We start from the raw sequence: 16,868 nt of genomic DNA on the forward strand, positions 1-16,868 counted from the left end.
GAAATGAGGGAGGGAATGAGGGGGGGAAGGGGGGAATGAGGGGAGGAATGAGGGTGGAGATGAGGGAGGGGATGGGGGAATGAGCGGGGAAATGAGGGGGGAAATGAGGGAGGGAATGAGGGAGGGAATGGGGGAATGAGGGAGGGAATGGGGGAATGAGGGAGGGAATGAGGGAGGGAATGGGGGAATGAGGGAGGGAATGAGGGAGGGAATGGGGTAATGGGGGGGGGGATGGGGGAGGGAAGGGGGGTAGGGGGAGGGAATGAGGGAGGGAATGGGGGAATGAGGGAGGGAATGAGGGAGGATGAGGGAGGGAATGAGGGAGGATGAGGGAGGGAATGGGGGAATGAGGGAGGGAATGGGGGAATGAGGGAGGGAATGGGGGAATGAGGGAGGGAATGAGGGAGGATGAGGGAGGGAATGGGGGAATGAGGGAGGGAATGAGGGAGGGAATGGAGTTATGAGGGAGGGAATGAGGGAAGAAATGAGGGAGGGAATGGGGGAATGAGGGGGGGAATGGGGGAGGGATACATTTATTATTGCAGCTTACAAAACAGTGTTTGTTTTATTCGTTAATCTTTGACAGACATTTGCAGGGAAAATATTTATTCCATAATATTACACATGCTCCAGAGCACGCATGATGTTCATATATATAACTGCAGAGTGCATCCACATTAATATACCGGATAAAGCTTTCCAAACGTTCCGGTAAACAAAACTATATAATAAACTGAATTCGTAACTTGTGACAGTTAGCCAGTTAGCTTAGCACAGACACCCCCCCCCTTACCTTTGTATCGACATCAGCCAAGCAGTCTCTCCTGAATTGGTCAAAAAGTCCCTGTGTTTTTAAATGATTTACGATCATGGCGACCAGCTGAGGGTCACCCGGAGGTAGACCGGCCATCTGACCTGGTATAAGGAACTTGGAAAAGATATCTAGGAACTCGGCTTGAGCTTCATCCCCTGTCTCTGGAAATATTTTGATTTCGGCGTAGACCGTGAATGAACCGGATGTAGACCGTTGACACGGGAAGTGAACGATAGCCTGAACGATAAAATAATAAAAGTATTATTATTATTATTATTATTATTATTATTATTATTATTATTAATATTATTATAAATAGTAGTAGTAGTAGTGGTAGTGGTAGTAGTACTAGTAAAATAAGACTATCATTTAATGCTGGAAATTAACGTTCTAAAACTCTGTCCTCTACTGGGGGTGCTTTTATAAACTTGCTTTTTTTGGTCTTTTCGATAAAAGCAAATAAAAATAAATGAATGTATTTAATTTAGTACAGAATCTATAACTAAAATACAACGAATAGGCCAGTTAATTCTTACCACGGCGCCCTCTGTCGAAAGGAATGAATTAATTTGTGTATACTGCTATGAAAAAAAGTTATTTATAGTGTAGTGGTTACCAAATTCTCTCCTTATTTTCCACATAATATTGTTTATTCCCCCCTCCCCTTGCTATGATATTAGCTTACTCTTCTTATCGATGTGTTAATTTATACAGTTATACTTCATACAGTCTTTGAGAGTCGAAAACACGCTACGTACAGAAAAGGAAGACTAAATGAGAAATATTTAAAAATGTTAAAATCAACCTGTTTTAGATATATTAGGACTAACTAAGTTTTATTGCAGCGAAAAGGTTGTTGGCAGCGGTGGGATTCGAACCCACGCCCCCGAAGAGACTGGAGCCTTAATCCAGCGCCTTAGACCGCTCGGCCACGCTACCTCTGCCACAATGAGCTTCTAAGTGCTTCTAAATAGCTAAACTAATTTCACATTCCATAAATGTTATAAGGCAGAATAGTTCTTTCCTGAGCTTTAATTAGAGAACAAATTAGGTCCAAGTATTTCTACATGAATTATAGCAGGACCTATTTCTATGTTACTGATGTTTGAATGAACTGCATTTTAAATAAACTGACAAAAAAAGACCCTAAGTTTAATGAGTCACTACCTACTCACATATTTATTCTGAGTCACCTTTTCACCTTTCAGGAAAGTTCTCAGCTACCTTGCAGAAATAAACCGATATACCAACCAAGGAACCCTGAATGTCTCCATTGGGAAACGAGAAGGACGAGAGTGTTTATTTATTACAAAAAAAAAGTATTCACTTGTTCAGTATTTTACAAGGTTTTTATTTAAACATCAAACTTAAACTGGTTCCATACAGCAAGACCATACTCCATAACAGCACTACAGCATGTTCTTTACTGGTCAGGACCATCACTTAACTAGAGCACCAACAGTATAAAAAGCTCTAAACACATAGAAAGGACAAACAGTGTATGATACATATATGTGTGTTAAAAATAAAAATCCAGCTACCAGCAGTGCTGTAGAGAGAAAACGCTCGGGCGTAGTAGGGACCTGACTAGTGGTCAACACCGATTAACCAGCAACTGTACGCCTACAGTGTGCACATATGTAGTAGGTTTGTCTGATAAAATGGTCAATCAGTGCAGAGACGAGGAAGGCTCAGTTGCTTATATATATACACACACACACACCAAGCAGAAGCCATACTTGTAAGGTGGAAATCCTGATTCCCCTGCACACCATGTGCACCTTAAATGATCAGAATGACTGATGCAGAATTTACTCAGCTAAAAAAAATATTTTAAAAAAAAGCTACTCATCTGCATCAACATATTCATGAAATATTTTTTTATTACAGAGATAAAAAGCATCATGTAAGAGCTAAGGCTAGTGTGAAGGAGTGGGTTTAGGCTGACAGACAGGGGGCAGGACTCTGCGCGAGTTGGCCTTCACCCATGGGTGCTCCATAACGCTCTTCAGAGGCAGGCGCATGGAGGGGCTATGTCTCAGCAGCTTGGAGATCAGATCACGGGCACCATCTGAAACCACTCTGGGAAACTGTAGGTCCACCTGGTAAAAGCACAAACTTCTGGTCAATGCATTATACAAATCTGCACAGAGTTATCACAGATGTAACTCTATGTTTACAGAACTGCAGCTCCTGTTTCTAATGATGTAGGACAGAAACATCACAGCAATTTAAATACTTTTACAAATGATTTGTGGTTAAATTGAACTGCTCAATTGTGTCAGGCAGCCATGTCAAGTAAGGAGTAAAACATTTGCAGATCATGAGGCAACAGGCCTGATGTGAAGCAGAGGTAGGGTTATCACAAAGTAGGTCATCATGAACAGATACCACTGTGAGGTTGTTTTCTTGTAACAGCACAAGTTCTGAAGTGTTTCTTTCCTCTAACAGCACTACAATGTCAAGAAAAACCATTATATTTCTTCTACCATGCTGTGGTAGAAGTGTTATAAAAGTAAGAAAGTCAACCTCACAGCCATAACAGTTCATGAAACCAGGTCATACAATAGTGTACACACCTTGGTGATGCGTCTGTATGTTTCTGAATGGTTTTCTGCCTCGAAAGGAGGGTTTCCCACCAAACATTCGTAACACAGCACACCGATGCACCACAGATCCACCTTCTCGTCATGAGAATGCCCTTCAATCATCTCAGGAGGAAGATAATCCAGAGTGCCACACATGGTGCGCCGTCTGCACACAGACACAAACATCAAATCAAGTCCTTACTTCCGTTCTCCCCAAATTCTGAGTCTTAAAGAAATCTGACACGTTATCCACAGTATGGATTGTTACCGCAGTGACGGCGCGTGGACAGACCAGCCGAAGTCCGCAATCTTGAGCTCTCCTCTGAAGCCCAGCAGCAGATTCTCAGGCTTAATATCGCGGTGGATCACCTTCTTTTCGTGGCAGTACTGAAGAGCATCTGCAATCTCCTCCATAAACTACACAAACGCACACAGTTCAAAACAGCTCTATACGCAGCGCTAAGTGTTAAACGAAAGATGATGTGGAATCTGACCGTGGCCGTGCGCTGATCACTGAAGCGGCCGCAGCGCTGGAGTTCTCTGTACATCTCCCCACGTGGTGCGTACTCCAGAACGAGGAACACGCGTGACGAATCGTGGAAGTAGTTATAGAAGCGCAGGATGTTTGGATGTCTACATACAAGACACACAATTGCATATAGCTCACTATTATATACACACAGAATATACAGTGAGGGGAAAAATTTTGATCCCCTGCTGATTTTGTACGTTTGCCCACTGACAAAAATGATCAGTCTGTAATTTTAATGGTAGGTGTATTTGAACAGTGAGAGGCAGAATAACAAAAAAAAATCCAGAAAAACACATTTCAGAAAAGTTATATATTGATTTGCATTTTAATGAGTGAAAAGTATTTGATCCTCTATCAATCAGAAAGATTTCTGGCTCCCAGGTGTCTTTTATACAGGTAAGGAGCTGAGATTACAGTAGGAGCACTCTCGGGAAACTGTATGAAAGACACTTGTCCACAGAAGGAAGCAATCAATCAGATTCCAAACTCTCCATCATGGCCAAGACCAAAGAGCTGTCCATGGATGTCAGGGACAAGATTATAGACCTACACAAGGCTGGAATGAGCTACAAGACCATCGCCAAGCAGCTTGGTGAGAAGCGATTGGCGAGTTGGTGCGATTATTCTCAAATGGAAGAAACACAAAAGGACTGTCAATCTTCCTCGGTCTGGGGCTCCATGCAAGATCTCACCTCATGCAGGTTCAATGATCATGAGAACGGCGAGGAATCAGCCCAGAATTACACTGGAAGATTTTGTCAGTGATCTCAAGGCAGCTGGGACCATAGTCACCAAGAAAACAATTGGTAACACACTACGCCGTGAAAGACTGAAATCCAGTAGCGCCTGCAAGGTCCCCCTGCTAAAGAAAGCACATGTACAGGCTCATCTGAAGTTTGCCAGTGAACATCTGAATGATTCAGAGGAGAACTGGGTGAAAGTGTTGTGGTCAAATGAGACCAAAATCCAGCTCTTTGGCATCAACTCAACTCGCCGTGTTTGGAGGAGAAGGAATGCTGCCTATGACCCCAAGTACACCATCCCCACCGTCAAACATGGAGGTGGAAACATTATGCTTTGGGGGTGTTTTTCTGCTAAGGGGACAGGACAACCGCACCGCATCAAAGGGACGATGGATGGAGCCATGTACCGTCACATCTTGAGTGAGAACCTCCTTCCCTCAGCCAGGGCATTGAAAATGGGTCGTGGATGCAAAGAGGAGTGGGCCCAAATTCCTTGAGATGTGAGATGTGTGCAACCTGGTGGCCAACTACAAGAAATGTCTGACGTCTGTGATTGCCAACAAGGGTTTGCCACCAAGTACTAAGTCATGTTTTGCAAAGGGGTCAAATACTTATTTCACTCAATAAAATGCAAATCAATGTATAACTTTTTTGAAATGTGATTAGAAAAATCACAACTTTTCACTACAGGTCAAAGATTATCCATAGACTCAGACAGACCACACCTACCTGAGGTGAGACTGGATTTCGATCTCTCTCCTGAGCTGGTGTTCTACTCCTTCCTTTTCCATCTGGGATTTAAAGAGCACCTTCAGCGCCACGATGACCTTCAGCTTCCTTTCTCGAGCCAAATACACATTCCCAAACTTGCCTTTTCCCAGCGGCCGGCCGATATCAAAGTCCTCAATTGAGAACTTCCTGTGTAAAGGGAATCAGTTTATGCATTGTCACAAATTCTCTGTTAAAAAAATAAAAAAAAAAAGAGAGGGAACAGCAGTCCACTTTACAGATAAATTAACCTCTTCAGAGACTGCTTTAAAGTAATGCATAAAGCCAAGAAAAGTCAGTTGTCCAGAAGACTTTTTTTTAGATGCAAACTTACTTCTGTGTGCTGGGCTTCACTGGGACTCGGCCAGGACCAGTGCCTATTAAAAGAGGAAAAAGATCCATAGCTCATTCAACACCACCAGCAGCAAAGAAAGGTTTTATATAGTTTGCACAAAGCAGAGTTTCTTATTACCCATGACAGCTGCAGAGTTCATCTCGTCTCTGAGAGGTCTGACGGTCTGTCACAAGCAAATAAACAACCTTTCATTAGAACCATTTGAACGCTTGTCCAGTACTTCCTTCCAGCTAGCCGGAAGGGATGTGAAATAAAGTGAGAAAAACACAAAGCAACAACCCAACACAAATATAGCATTTGCACCATTTCTACATACAAGCTCCATTTCAAACCTGCTTTAAAGATAATATAAACATTACATTGCAATGCACACAAACAAGCCGCATACAATTAATTTACACTTACACACTACACTCAAGAATGCATAACTACTTAAAGAAGAAACGACATTTTGTTCATGTGAATCATTAACAGATTACACATTTATAACCTTGTCTTCACTTAAACTATATATATAAAAAAGTGCCCTTCTACTATTACACTAAATTTTAATAATTCAATATTTACTTTGAATTAATATTTATATACTCAATATTTACTACTTGTCTGTACGGCAGATTGACATAACTACATATTTCTCACAAAAACATTTTTTCCCCCAGAAACAAAAAGCTGTCGCTAGAGGATCTGCACTCATGAAGATTTTCATTAATTCCTGTCCTTAATAAGATAAATACACTATACTGTCAAAGGTTTTGGGACACCCCTCCAAATTATTGAATTCAGGGGTTGGATTTAGCCCCTTAGTTCCAGTGAAAGGAACTCTTAATGCTTCAGCATACCAAGACATTTTGGACAATTTCATCGGTCAGACTTCTTCCAACATGACTGCACACCAGTGCACAAAGCAAGATCTATAGAGACATGGATGAGAGAGTTTGGTGTGGAGTCCTGACCTCAACCTGATAGAACACCTTTGGGAAGAATAAAGTGGAGTCTGCCTTTACATGCACATGAATAATACGGAGTTGGTCCACCCTTTGCACCTACAGCTTCAACTCTTCTGGGAGGCACTTTCCACAAGGTTTAGGAGTGCGTTTGTGGGAATTTTTGACCATTCCACTAGAAGCGCATTTATGAGGTCAGGCACTGATGTTGGACGAGAAGGTCTGGCTCACAGTCTCTCTAATTCATCCCAAAGGTGTTCTATCAGGTTGAGGTCAGGACTCTGTGCAGGCCAGTCAAGTTCCTTCATATAACTCGATCATCCATGTCTTTATGGACCTTGCTTTGTGCACTGGTGTACAGTCATGTTGGCACAGGAAGGGGTCATCCCTAAACTGTTCCCACAAAGTTGGGAGCATGAAAAATGTCTTGGTATGCTGAAGCATTAAGAGTTCCTTTCACTGGAACTAAGGGGCCGAGCCCAAACCCTGAAAAACACCTGAATTCAGTGATTTGTTTTTATGCTGAAACCATGGCATATATGTGGAAAACAAAAACAATGGACCATAGTCAATTTCTTTGCACGTGTAAACATCACAGTGCATCTTATAGTGGAGAAAAGAGCATTTACATTGTTTTATTACCTGAGTGAGGAGGTTTCTGGGTTCACGGTTCTCCTTGTTCTGAAAACACAAATGAAATCCATTAACCACCATTATCGATCTATCGATCTATCTATCTATCTATCTATCTATCTATCTATCGACAACTAGCTTGCTAGGTACTACTTTAACATCTCTAAAACGTCGTATAACTAATAACACAATCTTCCAAAACCCATACTAATAACCAAGCATTAAAGACACACACATTTAAAAAAATATATATATAATGTTTTCTCATTGTTCTCGATCCGCCATTTTATAACGTCTCGGTTTAAATAGCTCAACAAACAACATCCATATTCCCTTTTTCACACTAACCGAGACTCCATAAACGTCATTATCTTAAAAATAAATTAACTTATTTACCTGCATGTTTCCAATAGGTATTATTTTTAAAAAATTCAGCTTTAAAAGGTAAATTCCTGTCTATCTGTGGAGCATTAGCAGCCAGTGCTCGCTTCTTCCCCCTGGACAAACCGCCAACGGTTCAAAAACCGAACGTCACTTCCGCCTGCCTATTGATTGGCTAAAGTACGTTCTCAGCCAGAGAGAGCGGCAGTGGTTGGTTTGTTGAGCTTATTTCTAATTTGATTGGTCGCGATAATGTAGGCGTGAGCTAAAATCTCTTGAAATCTGATTGGCTCGTGGAGATTCGTATTCGTTCTATGAGTTGTTCGGTTTAGGGCAGCAGGTTGAGAAGCAGTGGACCAATGGGGACTTTAATCCCGCCCCCTAATCTGCATAAAAGTCTACTTAATAGGGACGGGCGATACCACGATTTTTTAATACGATACGATAATACGACTTTTTGTTATAGTTTTAACGATACCGATACCACTTATTATTTTAAAAGTGAATGTGATGTTCAATTTTAGAAAAAAGATCATTACATGTGAAGGCATATTACAAACACATACTGGCCATTAATAAGAAATTACACAAAATATACACACTGTACACACACACACAATATATACACATTTACACACATACTGGTATTCCTAACATTAAGGGGACATTCGAAATGCATAATTATTTTTATACTGTACAAACTGTATAATCTATCCCCAGAAGATCAGAATTAATTGGTATTATACTTGCCGGGACGTTTTTGGTCTCTACAATGTAAGGAATACTAGTACATCCCCATACACATAGAAGTGCACGCACGAGCAAACACACACACACACACACAGACGCTTTTATATTTATTCTTATTCACCTAATGGTAACTAGAGAGAGAGAGAGAGAGAGAGAGAGAAAAAGAGAAAGATAGAGAGAGAAAGAGAAAGAGAAAGAGAGAGTACAGTTAAGTAATTACTGTGCTATTTGTGTCTGGATGGGGTTCGCCTCCCTTAAAACTCTCCAGTAACATCTTTTGTCGGACATAGGGAGACTGGGCAGAGGGAGACTGAGCAGAAGGAGACTGGGCAGAGGGAGACTGGAGAGAGGAAGACTGGACAGAGGGAGACTGAGCAGAGGGACACTGGACAGAGGGAGGCTAAGCAGAGGAAGACTGGACAGAGGGAGACTGGGCAGAGGGAGACTGGAGAGAGGAAGACTGGACAGAGGGAGACTGAGCAGAGGGACACTGGACAGAGGGAGGCTAAGCAGAGGAAGACTAGACAGAGGGAGACTGGGCAGAGGAAGACTGAGCAGAGGGAGACTGGACAGAGGGAAACTGAGTAAAGGGAGACTGAGCAGATGGAGACTGAGCAGAGGAAGACTGGACAGATGGAGACTGAGCAGAGGAAGACTGGACAGAGGGAGACTGAGCAGATGGAGACTGAGCAGAGGAAGACTGGACAGAGGGAGACTGAGCAGAGGGAGCTACTGAGTATCAATATATCGATACTCCAGCATGGATGTGCACATTCCTACTACTTAAAAACAAACTAGCAACCTGAAAAGAAGAAGAAGACAGAAGCGCAAATAAATAGAAAATTAAATAACGATCAAAAAATAACAGAAAGAACAAACATCCGGGTAAAAGTAAGCACGGAAAATAAAAGTTTGTTTTTAACTCCTAGTGTTTCGAGTTCTTTTTTTGTTTTGTTTTTTTTTAACTTTTTTTGATTCGCGTGTATTGTTATTATTATTTTTTTCGAGTACGATACTTATGGCACTAATTTGACGCCATATTTTACCCAGTTGTGGGTTGATAACATTTAACAGTTATCTCGTAGCTTGTTTTGTGCTTGCTGTTGAAAAAAGTGACATATAAAACATAAATACAGTGATAATGTTACAGCGACTGATGAGGAAATCAGAAAGTTGCCAGAAACTTGATTCATTATTGTCCTGATGTGTAGTGAGCCAGGGTTCTTACCAGAGTTCCAACTCGTGTAGTGATACCTGACCTAGTGAAGTAGAGCACTGATTGAGACGAACCCTTTGTTAAACTCACTCAAGTATCTTCACAGATAAATCAACTTAACATGAAGATCGGCTTTCTTCAGGAAACTCACTTGCACACATTTGATCTTTCCTCTTCTTCTTCTTCTTCTTATTGTTGTTGTTGTTTTAAGCGGTAGGTTTGCACAACATTCCAGTTACATTTCAATATTCAACAGATATAACCAGTGGTGAACTGGGACAATAATTCAGGCCGGGATTTTGACTCCATCCCAGGCCACCTTCACTGCTGCCGTCATCGCCACCCTATTAAATATATAATATATATATATTTCAACATTTGAATTAAGTAAGATTAAATTAAATAAATTTAATTAAATAAAATTAAATTAAATCTGTCTCTCTCTCGCTCTCTCTCTCTCTCTCTCTCTCTCACTCTGCACATCTAGTTGCTCTGCAATATGAAATAAACACATTCAATAATCTATACCTATATTAATTGTGCAGCCATCAATTGCATGTCCCCATGATTACAGTCCTACTACTGATGGTCTCATAAATCATAAAAGCACATATTGTTCTAAGATTATAGTCTGCATGTTTAGTTTTGCTTAGCTTAAACTGTACCTGAAGGTTCCTGCTCTGACTCAAACACTGAGTAGTCCTGGTGCTGCTTCCTTCCTCAAAAATTTTTCAGTGATCCCAAACTTTTGAGCAGTAGTGTATATTTTGTGAACCCCATTAGCTTGCACAAAGTGGATTTCTTATGGCGATAGTTAGCCATGCTGTAGAGGCGCATGTATAGGTAATTAATTTTTATTTATTAAAAAAAATCTTGACCCTCTAACACTTACACTATCTATTCAACTTCTATGATTTCTTTTATTTATTATATAAAAATATTGACCCACTAACACTTACACTATCTATTCAACTTCTATGATTTCTTTTATTTATTATATAAAAATATTGACCCACTAACACTAGCACTCTCTATTCTATCTACTTTTTATTCTTTTTATTTATTATTAAAAAAAACATGCTACATCTGGTTACATAATGCTGCATTTTTTTGTTCTTTTCTGTTTAGAAAGACTGCAGGTGAGACTGCTTTGGTTCAAGGTCACAGTGTTTTATTTGTCAGACTGATCTCTGTCTCTCTTTCACATTTTGCTCTACTCATCGAAGTTCACACAAGGCCTCTGTGGCAGGTTTTAGGGTCCAGAAGACTCCTGAGCTTTGCATATGCTGCTAAAATCTGTACCAGACGTCACTAATATATAATCTCTGTGTGTGTGTGTGTGTATATACACAGTGAGGGAAAAAATATTTGATCCCCTGCTGATTTTGTACGTTTGCCCACTGACAAAAAAAATTATCAATCTATCTCACCTTGTGGAGTTTCAATTATCATGAGAACAGTGAGGAATCAGCCCAGAACTACATGGGAGGATCTTCTCAATGATCTCAAGGCAGCTGGGACCATAATCACCAAGAAAGTCAGGCACAGTCAGGCAGTTGGGACCATAGTCACCAAGAAAACAATTGGTAACACACTATACCATGAAGGACTGAAATCCTGCAAGGTCCCCCTGCTCAAGAAAGTGCATGTACAGGCTCGTCTGAAGTTTGCCAATGAACATCTGAATGATTCAGAGGAGAACTGAGTAAAAGTTTTTTGGTCAGATGAGACCAAAATCGAGCTCTTTGGCATCAACTCAGCTCACCTTGTTTGGAGGAGGAGGAATGCTGTCTATGACCCCAAGAACACCATCCCCACCGTCAACCATGGAGGCGGAAACATTATGCTTTGGGGGTGTTTTTCTGCTAAGGGGACAAGACAACTGCACCGCTTCAAAGGGACGATGGACAGGGCAATGGGCATTGAAAATGGGTCATGGATAGGTATTCCAGCATGACAATGACCCAAAACACACGGACAAGGCATCAAAGGAGTGGCTCAAGAAGAAGCACATTAAGGTCCTGGAGTGGCCTAGGCAGTCTCCAGACCTTAATCTCATAGAAAATCTGTGGAGGGAGCTGAAGGTTCAGCTCGAAACCTTAATGACTTGGAGAGGATCCGTAAAAGGGAGTGGGACAAAATCCCTCCTGAGATGTGTGCAAACCTGGTGGCCAGCTACAAGAAACGTCTGACCTCTGTGACTGCCAACAAGGGTTTTGCCACCAAGTACAAGTCATGTTTTAAGAAGGGGTCAAATACTTATTTCACTCTTTAAAATGCAAATCAGTGTATACCTTTTTTAAAATGCATTTTTCTGGATTTTTTTGTCGTCATTCTGTCTCTCACTGTTTAAATAAACCTCCCATTAAAATGATAGACTGATCATTTCTTTGTCAGCGGGCAAACGTACAAAATCAGGGGATCAAATAATTCTTTTCCCTCACTGTATACTGTATATGTGTGTGTGTGTGTGTGTGTAGGTGTGTAGGTGTGTTTTATGAGATCTTTGGTTTTAGGAGGAATCTGCAAAGCAAAACAAAACAGATATTAGGATAGAAAATCAAAGATTCTTTTATTTGACAAGCAAGTTGTCTGTTATAGAACTCGATACTGATCCAGTACAATCTCACAATCTAGACTATTACAGCATTACAGCACGTCTAAATCATATTAATTAGGTCTACTGCATCCTCGCTGTCTAACCTTGACTTTGTCCTGAACTGCCTCCAGTAAACCACTCGTGCCTGGCCAATTGCTGGAAAGTTGGGCGTGTTTCAGGGTTAAATTCCAGGCACCACATTAGCAGCTGGAAGCACTCTGTTGAGATAAAAACGTAAAAAAAGTAAATAAATCAGGAGTTCATTTTAAAGTCATTTTGCTATATTTCACATATTTAGCTTTATTGTGCATGTTTCTGCATTGACTCACCTTGAGACAAGTCAGGAAGTGCATTCAGGTACCCATCATTTAAGTCATCTGGTGATGCAAAGGGGAGGTCTCCACTGAGGACGTGAAACAGAAGTATGCCCAGACCCCAGATGGTAGCAGGAACGCCCATGTACCCTCCATGGAATATCCACTCAGGAGGTGCAAAGAACACAGTGCCTGTGTGTAAAAGAGAGAAAGAGAGCCGATAGCAATGTCACAAAATCGTTTACAAAATATTCTCCACTGCATTCCTTCTGATTCTATTTAGTGTAATTACCGAAAAAATCGTTGCTGGGGGTGTCCTTCAGCAATTCCGCACAGCCAAAATCAATGAGTTTCACTTCCAGAGTTTCGGGGTTGATGATGATATTCTCGGCCTTGATGTCTCGGTGTACCACTCCACGGTCACAGCAGTGACGAGCCGCCCGAAACACCTGCGCCATGATTTCACGAGCCTGTGCTTCAGACAGGGAACCTTTCTGAAGCTCCATGAATTTCAGGAGGTCCATACTGGGACTGGGCCGTTCCATGATCATGATGAATTGATGACCCATGTCAAACCACTCCAGTAACTCGATCACGTTGCTACAGACAGGTGGCTTGGACACCATCATCATTAGCGCCACCTCTGAGGGCACCTCCTCTGTTGTTCCGGGCTAAAATGAGAACAGACATGGGCTGGATGTGAATACATCTAAACTGCTAAGCAGAAATGTTACGATGGTAAAGGTTTGGACTGGTAGTACTGATGCTAGATCAGTTCCTGTAATATCTGTGATGAACGACAGGTAATGAAATGACTTCCTGTATGTGAGTAGGAATATATTTAACTACAAATGAATAAGGATAATTTTACTTACCATTTTCATATTTACAACAAATCTGGACTTCTCGACGACCTTAACGGCAACCTGTTCACATATAAAAGAAATAATTAGTAAATTCTAAAAGGCATCATTTTTTCTAATTAGCTTAATTAGTACAAATCCACAGCAATTGTAATGCGACGGAAACTTTACATTTTTCTTATCAGAGATCCGGACTGCTTTGAAGACGAACCCGAAGCATCCATGCCCTAGCAGATCTCCCAATTGGTACCGTGAAGAAAGGAAAGCTGTTAAACAGACAATAATTTAGATCATTAAAATTGAATAAGGAAAGATTGAGCATCGTGCGCAGTGTCTTCTCTCGCAGTAAAGAATGAGACTTGTGTTGTCTGTGGTTATTATATTACAGCATGGTTATTTTGGTACCTTTTCTTGGAGTATGTTAAAGTACCTTGCATATGAGTACCTAGTAAACATAGTACAGTCTTGACATTTAAAAATAGAGAAATAATCAGAAATGATCATGATGTTGTTGACTGAGTTGGTACTTACAGCTGCCACAATAGAAATTGTGGATAAGGTTCAGTTTAGTTTTTGTCCACATGGTGGAGTGTAACATACCTTCCAGTTCAGCAATCTGCACCGGACTAGGAGGCTGGAGTTCACGGATCAGCTCATCCACTGATTCATCTTCTGTACGCTGATTCTCAGAGACTCTGAATCTCTGGCTGGTAGACTCCATGTGTTGCTCTGGGTCATCAGTAACATCAGCGTTTGCTGATTTATTTTCATGTAGCTGCCGGAGCTCGAGCAGCCACTCAGGTTCTTCTGCATTTTTATTTTGCAGTTTGCAAGACAGCTACAAGACAGACAAGGAAAGTACGTTGGTGATGAGGGTGATGCTTTGCATTTAAAATCTAGAAACTGTTTCACAATGAGTAATAATCTTATTTACCGAAAGAAGATGTTCAACAAAGCTCCTCGTGATTCTGTCAGGGAAAGTGATGACTGCCCTAGTGATGACCTCACAGTACATAAATGCTCTTTCAGGCGAAAAGAAATAAGCCTCTCTGCTGGCCAGACACAACTTGAAGATCTAAGAGAGACAAGAAATTCATTAATCCTCAGTCTATTAGTTAGTTTTGACTGATCAGTGTCCATTAAATAGAAAAAAGGATAAATTCCAACCTGGAAGCTTGGCTGAGCCCGTCCTGAGGTCAGCCACAGCACATATTCATACAACTCAGTTCTCAGAAGGGGATCGAGCATGACCATCACGCCAAATGGAAATCTGGAACTAATTAACAAACAGAACAATGTGTCAGTCGCAAGTCTGGAAAAAAAAATCTCTCTCTCTCTCACAGGTACCATACCTGTCGCAGCCGATCAACTGAAAGTTCCTACGCGACCCTAGCTCCATTTTCGCCAACATGTAGCAGATATGCGCTGGGTAGATCAGATTTCTGGAGGCTGCAGATACATATGAGGATCAGGTCACAGTGCAGTTACATGCATGATACATGATATGATAATTCTAGAAAAATACTATTATTGTGTATCCATACCGAGATCATCTCCCATCTTAATCAAAGCCTCTCTGTGCTCGTCATCCGGTGCAGCGGAGAACAGAAGTCGAGCCAGAGGAAGGCACCACTCCTTCCATGTCTGAGCATCTTTGACCTGTAGGAGACATTGTCATGATAGTCAGCATGATACTGGCAAAAACACAGCAAAATTACACAGGCACATGCAGACAGATGCTGATACTGGTGTGTGATCTGCTTACTTTTGCCAGTTTCTTCCGGAGCAAGCTGCAGCCTTTCAAGAGCAGGGCTGCGACTTCACACATCATCACTTCCTGTAAAAGAAATAACATTAGCTATCACGGCTATTGTAGGTTTTGGGGATGTAGCTTAACGAACTACGACACTTACTCCATTTTGACGGCAGAACAATTCCATTATCTGCCAGTAGAAATAGCTTTCTACATGGGTGGGATCCTGAATGTTTTTCAAAAAGAAAGCTATTTGGGACTGGATTAAGTGAAACAGATTCTTCTTGTCCAGGCCACTTCTGCAACACATGTTGAAACAGAGGCTTTATTTGGATTACTGTGCACATGTATTAAGCTCCTGGTGATATGATTTACTGCTCACAATTAATGTTCAACGTCTGTTTGCTATGTGAACGGAGTAAGAGAGTCTCACCTCATGAGGGGGAAAGGATATTCAGGATTGTTCTGACAGGGTTCAGGTTCGAGCCCTGTGTTGTTCCCTGCAGAGAAAACCAAAGTTAGAGCTACAGAGTAATGACATGACTCTATGCTCATGTGAATGCTCTATATTTGAAAGCATTGTACACTCTCTATACATGATGAAAAACTACAAACTTCAAATTACGATGTTCTTCAAAACACTGAGCCTTGAATTTTCACTTTTTTTGCATGTCCATTTTGTATGTAAAACAGTGTGTCATGTTTAAGCTAATCTCTCTCTCTCTTTCTCTGTCTCTCTCTCTCCCTCACTCTCTCCATCTTTCTCTTTCTCTCTCTGTCTCTCTCTCACTCTCTCCATCTTTCTCTGTCTCTCTCATTCTCCCTCTCTCTCTCTCACTCTCTCCATCTTTCTCTGTCTCTCTCTCTCACTCTCTCCATCTCTCTGTCTCTCTCCCACTCTCTCCATCTTTCTCTGTCTCTCTCACTCTCCCTCTCTCTGTCTCTCTCTCTCTCCATCTTTCTCTTTCTCTCTCTCTCTCTCTCTCTCTCTGTCTCTCTCTCACTCTCTCCATCTTTCTCTGTCTATCTCTCACTCTCTCCATCTTTCTCTGTCTCTCTCCCTCTCCCTCTCTCTGTCTCTCTCTCCATCTCTCTCTCTGTCTCTCTCCATCTTTCTCTCTCTCTCTCTCTCTCTCTCTCACTCTCTCCATCTTTCTGTCTCTCTCTCACTCTCTCCATCTTTCTCTGTCTCTCTCACTCTCCCTCTCTCTCTCTCCATCTTTCTCTCTCTCTCTCTCTCTCTCTCTCTCTCCATCTTTCTCTTTCTCTCTCTCTCTGTCTCTCTCTCACTCTCTCCATCTTTCTCTGTCTCTCTCTCACTCTCTCCATCTTTCTCTGTCTGTCTGTCTGTCTGTCTGTCTCTCTCTCTCTCTCTGTCTCTCTCACTCTCCCTCTCTCTCTCTCTGTGTGTGTGTCCTACCTGAACCGCAGGGAACTGCAGCAGGAATTTGTGCATCAACAGGTTTCAGAATATCTGTCATTTTCTTTCAGATTCTGAAAAATAAAAAAAAAAATACGTGGAACATTAGTGATTTTATGGTTATTTCGTGTTATTTTCTAAATGTTTCGACGTTTCTCTAAAACAGAAACTTAAGCGTTCATGCGAGAGATA

The 16,868-nt window shown here is 41.4% G+C and overlaps 3 protein-coding genes and 1 non-coding gene across 6 annotated transcripts in view; all 4 read right to left on the bottom strand.

Annotated features, from left to right (window-relative positions):
• Nucleotides 1–1,022, bottom strand: part of bod1l1 (biorientation of chromosomes in cell division 1-like 1) — a 17,261-nt gene extending 16,239 nt beyond the window's left edge. For all 3 annotated transcript variants that reach the window (XM_058413189.1, XM_058413197.1, XM_058413179.1), the window contains exon 1: nt 794–1,022. In XM_058413189.1, coding sequence (XP_058269172.1) covers nt 794–910 — 117 coding nt within the window. In that variant the 5' untranslated portion in view covers nt 911–1,022. The remainder of the gene's footprint in view (nt 1–793) is intronic.
• Nucleotides 1,023–1,671: 649 nt separating this feature from the next.
• Nucleotides 1,672–1,753, bottom strand: trnal-aag (transfer RNA leucine (anticodon AAG)). Its single transcript has one exon. It is a non-coding gene; the product is annotated as a tRNA-Leu (tRNA).
• Nucleotides 1,754–2,149: 396 nt separating this feature from the next.
• Nucleotides 2,150–7,933, bottom strand: aurkb (aurora kinase B). The gene is made up of 9 exons (XM_058404900.1): nt 7,777–7,933; nt 7,390–7,428; nt 5,918–5,963; nt 5,780–5,822; nt 5,407–5,595; nt 3,897–4,035; nt 3,671–3,819; nt 3,394–3,568; nt 2,150–2,916 (listed from the first exon to the last, which is right to left on the bottom strand). Exons 1-9 carry the CDS (start codon nt 7,780–7,782, stop codon nt 2,734–2,736), a joined length of 969 nt encoding a protein of 322 aa, XP_058260883.1. The 5' UTR covers nt 7,783–7,933; the 3' UTR covers nt 2,150–2,733.
• Nucleotides 7,934–11,773: 3,840 nt separating this feature from the next.
• On the bottom strand, nt 11,774–13,268 carry LOC131342771 (serine/threonine-protein kinase pim-3-like). Its single transcript, XM_058373982.1, has 4 exons — nt 12,933–13,268; nt 12,656–12,832; nt 12,431–12,544; nt 11,774–12,250 (listed from the first exon to the last, which is right to left on the bottom strand). The coding sequence occupies exons 1-4, from the start codon at nt 13,264–13,266 to the stop codon at nt 12,240–12,242; spliced, it is 636 nt and encodes a 211-aa protein (XP_058229965.1). The 5' UTR covers nt 13,267–13,268; the 3' UTR covers nt 11,774–12,239.
• Between the last annotated feature and the right edge of the window lie 3,600 nt (nt 13,269–16,868).

This window comes from Hemibagrus wyckioides, linkage group LG02 (assembly GCF_019097595.1).
Source record: "Hemibagrus wyckioides isolate EC202008001 linkage group LG02, SWU_Hwy_1.0, whole genome shotgun sequence".
NCBI classification, from domain to species: domain Eukaryota; kingdom Metazoa; phylum Chordata; class Actinopteri; order Siluriformes; family Bagridae; genus Hemibagrus; species Hemibagrus wyckioides.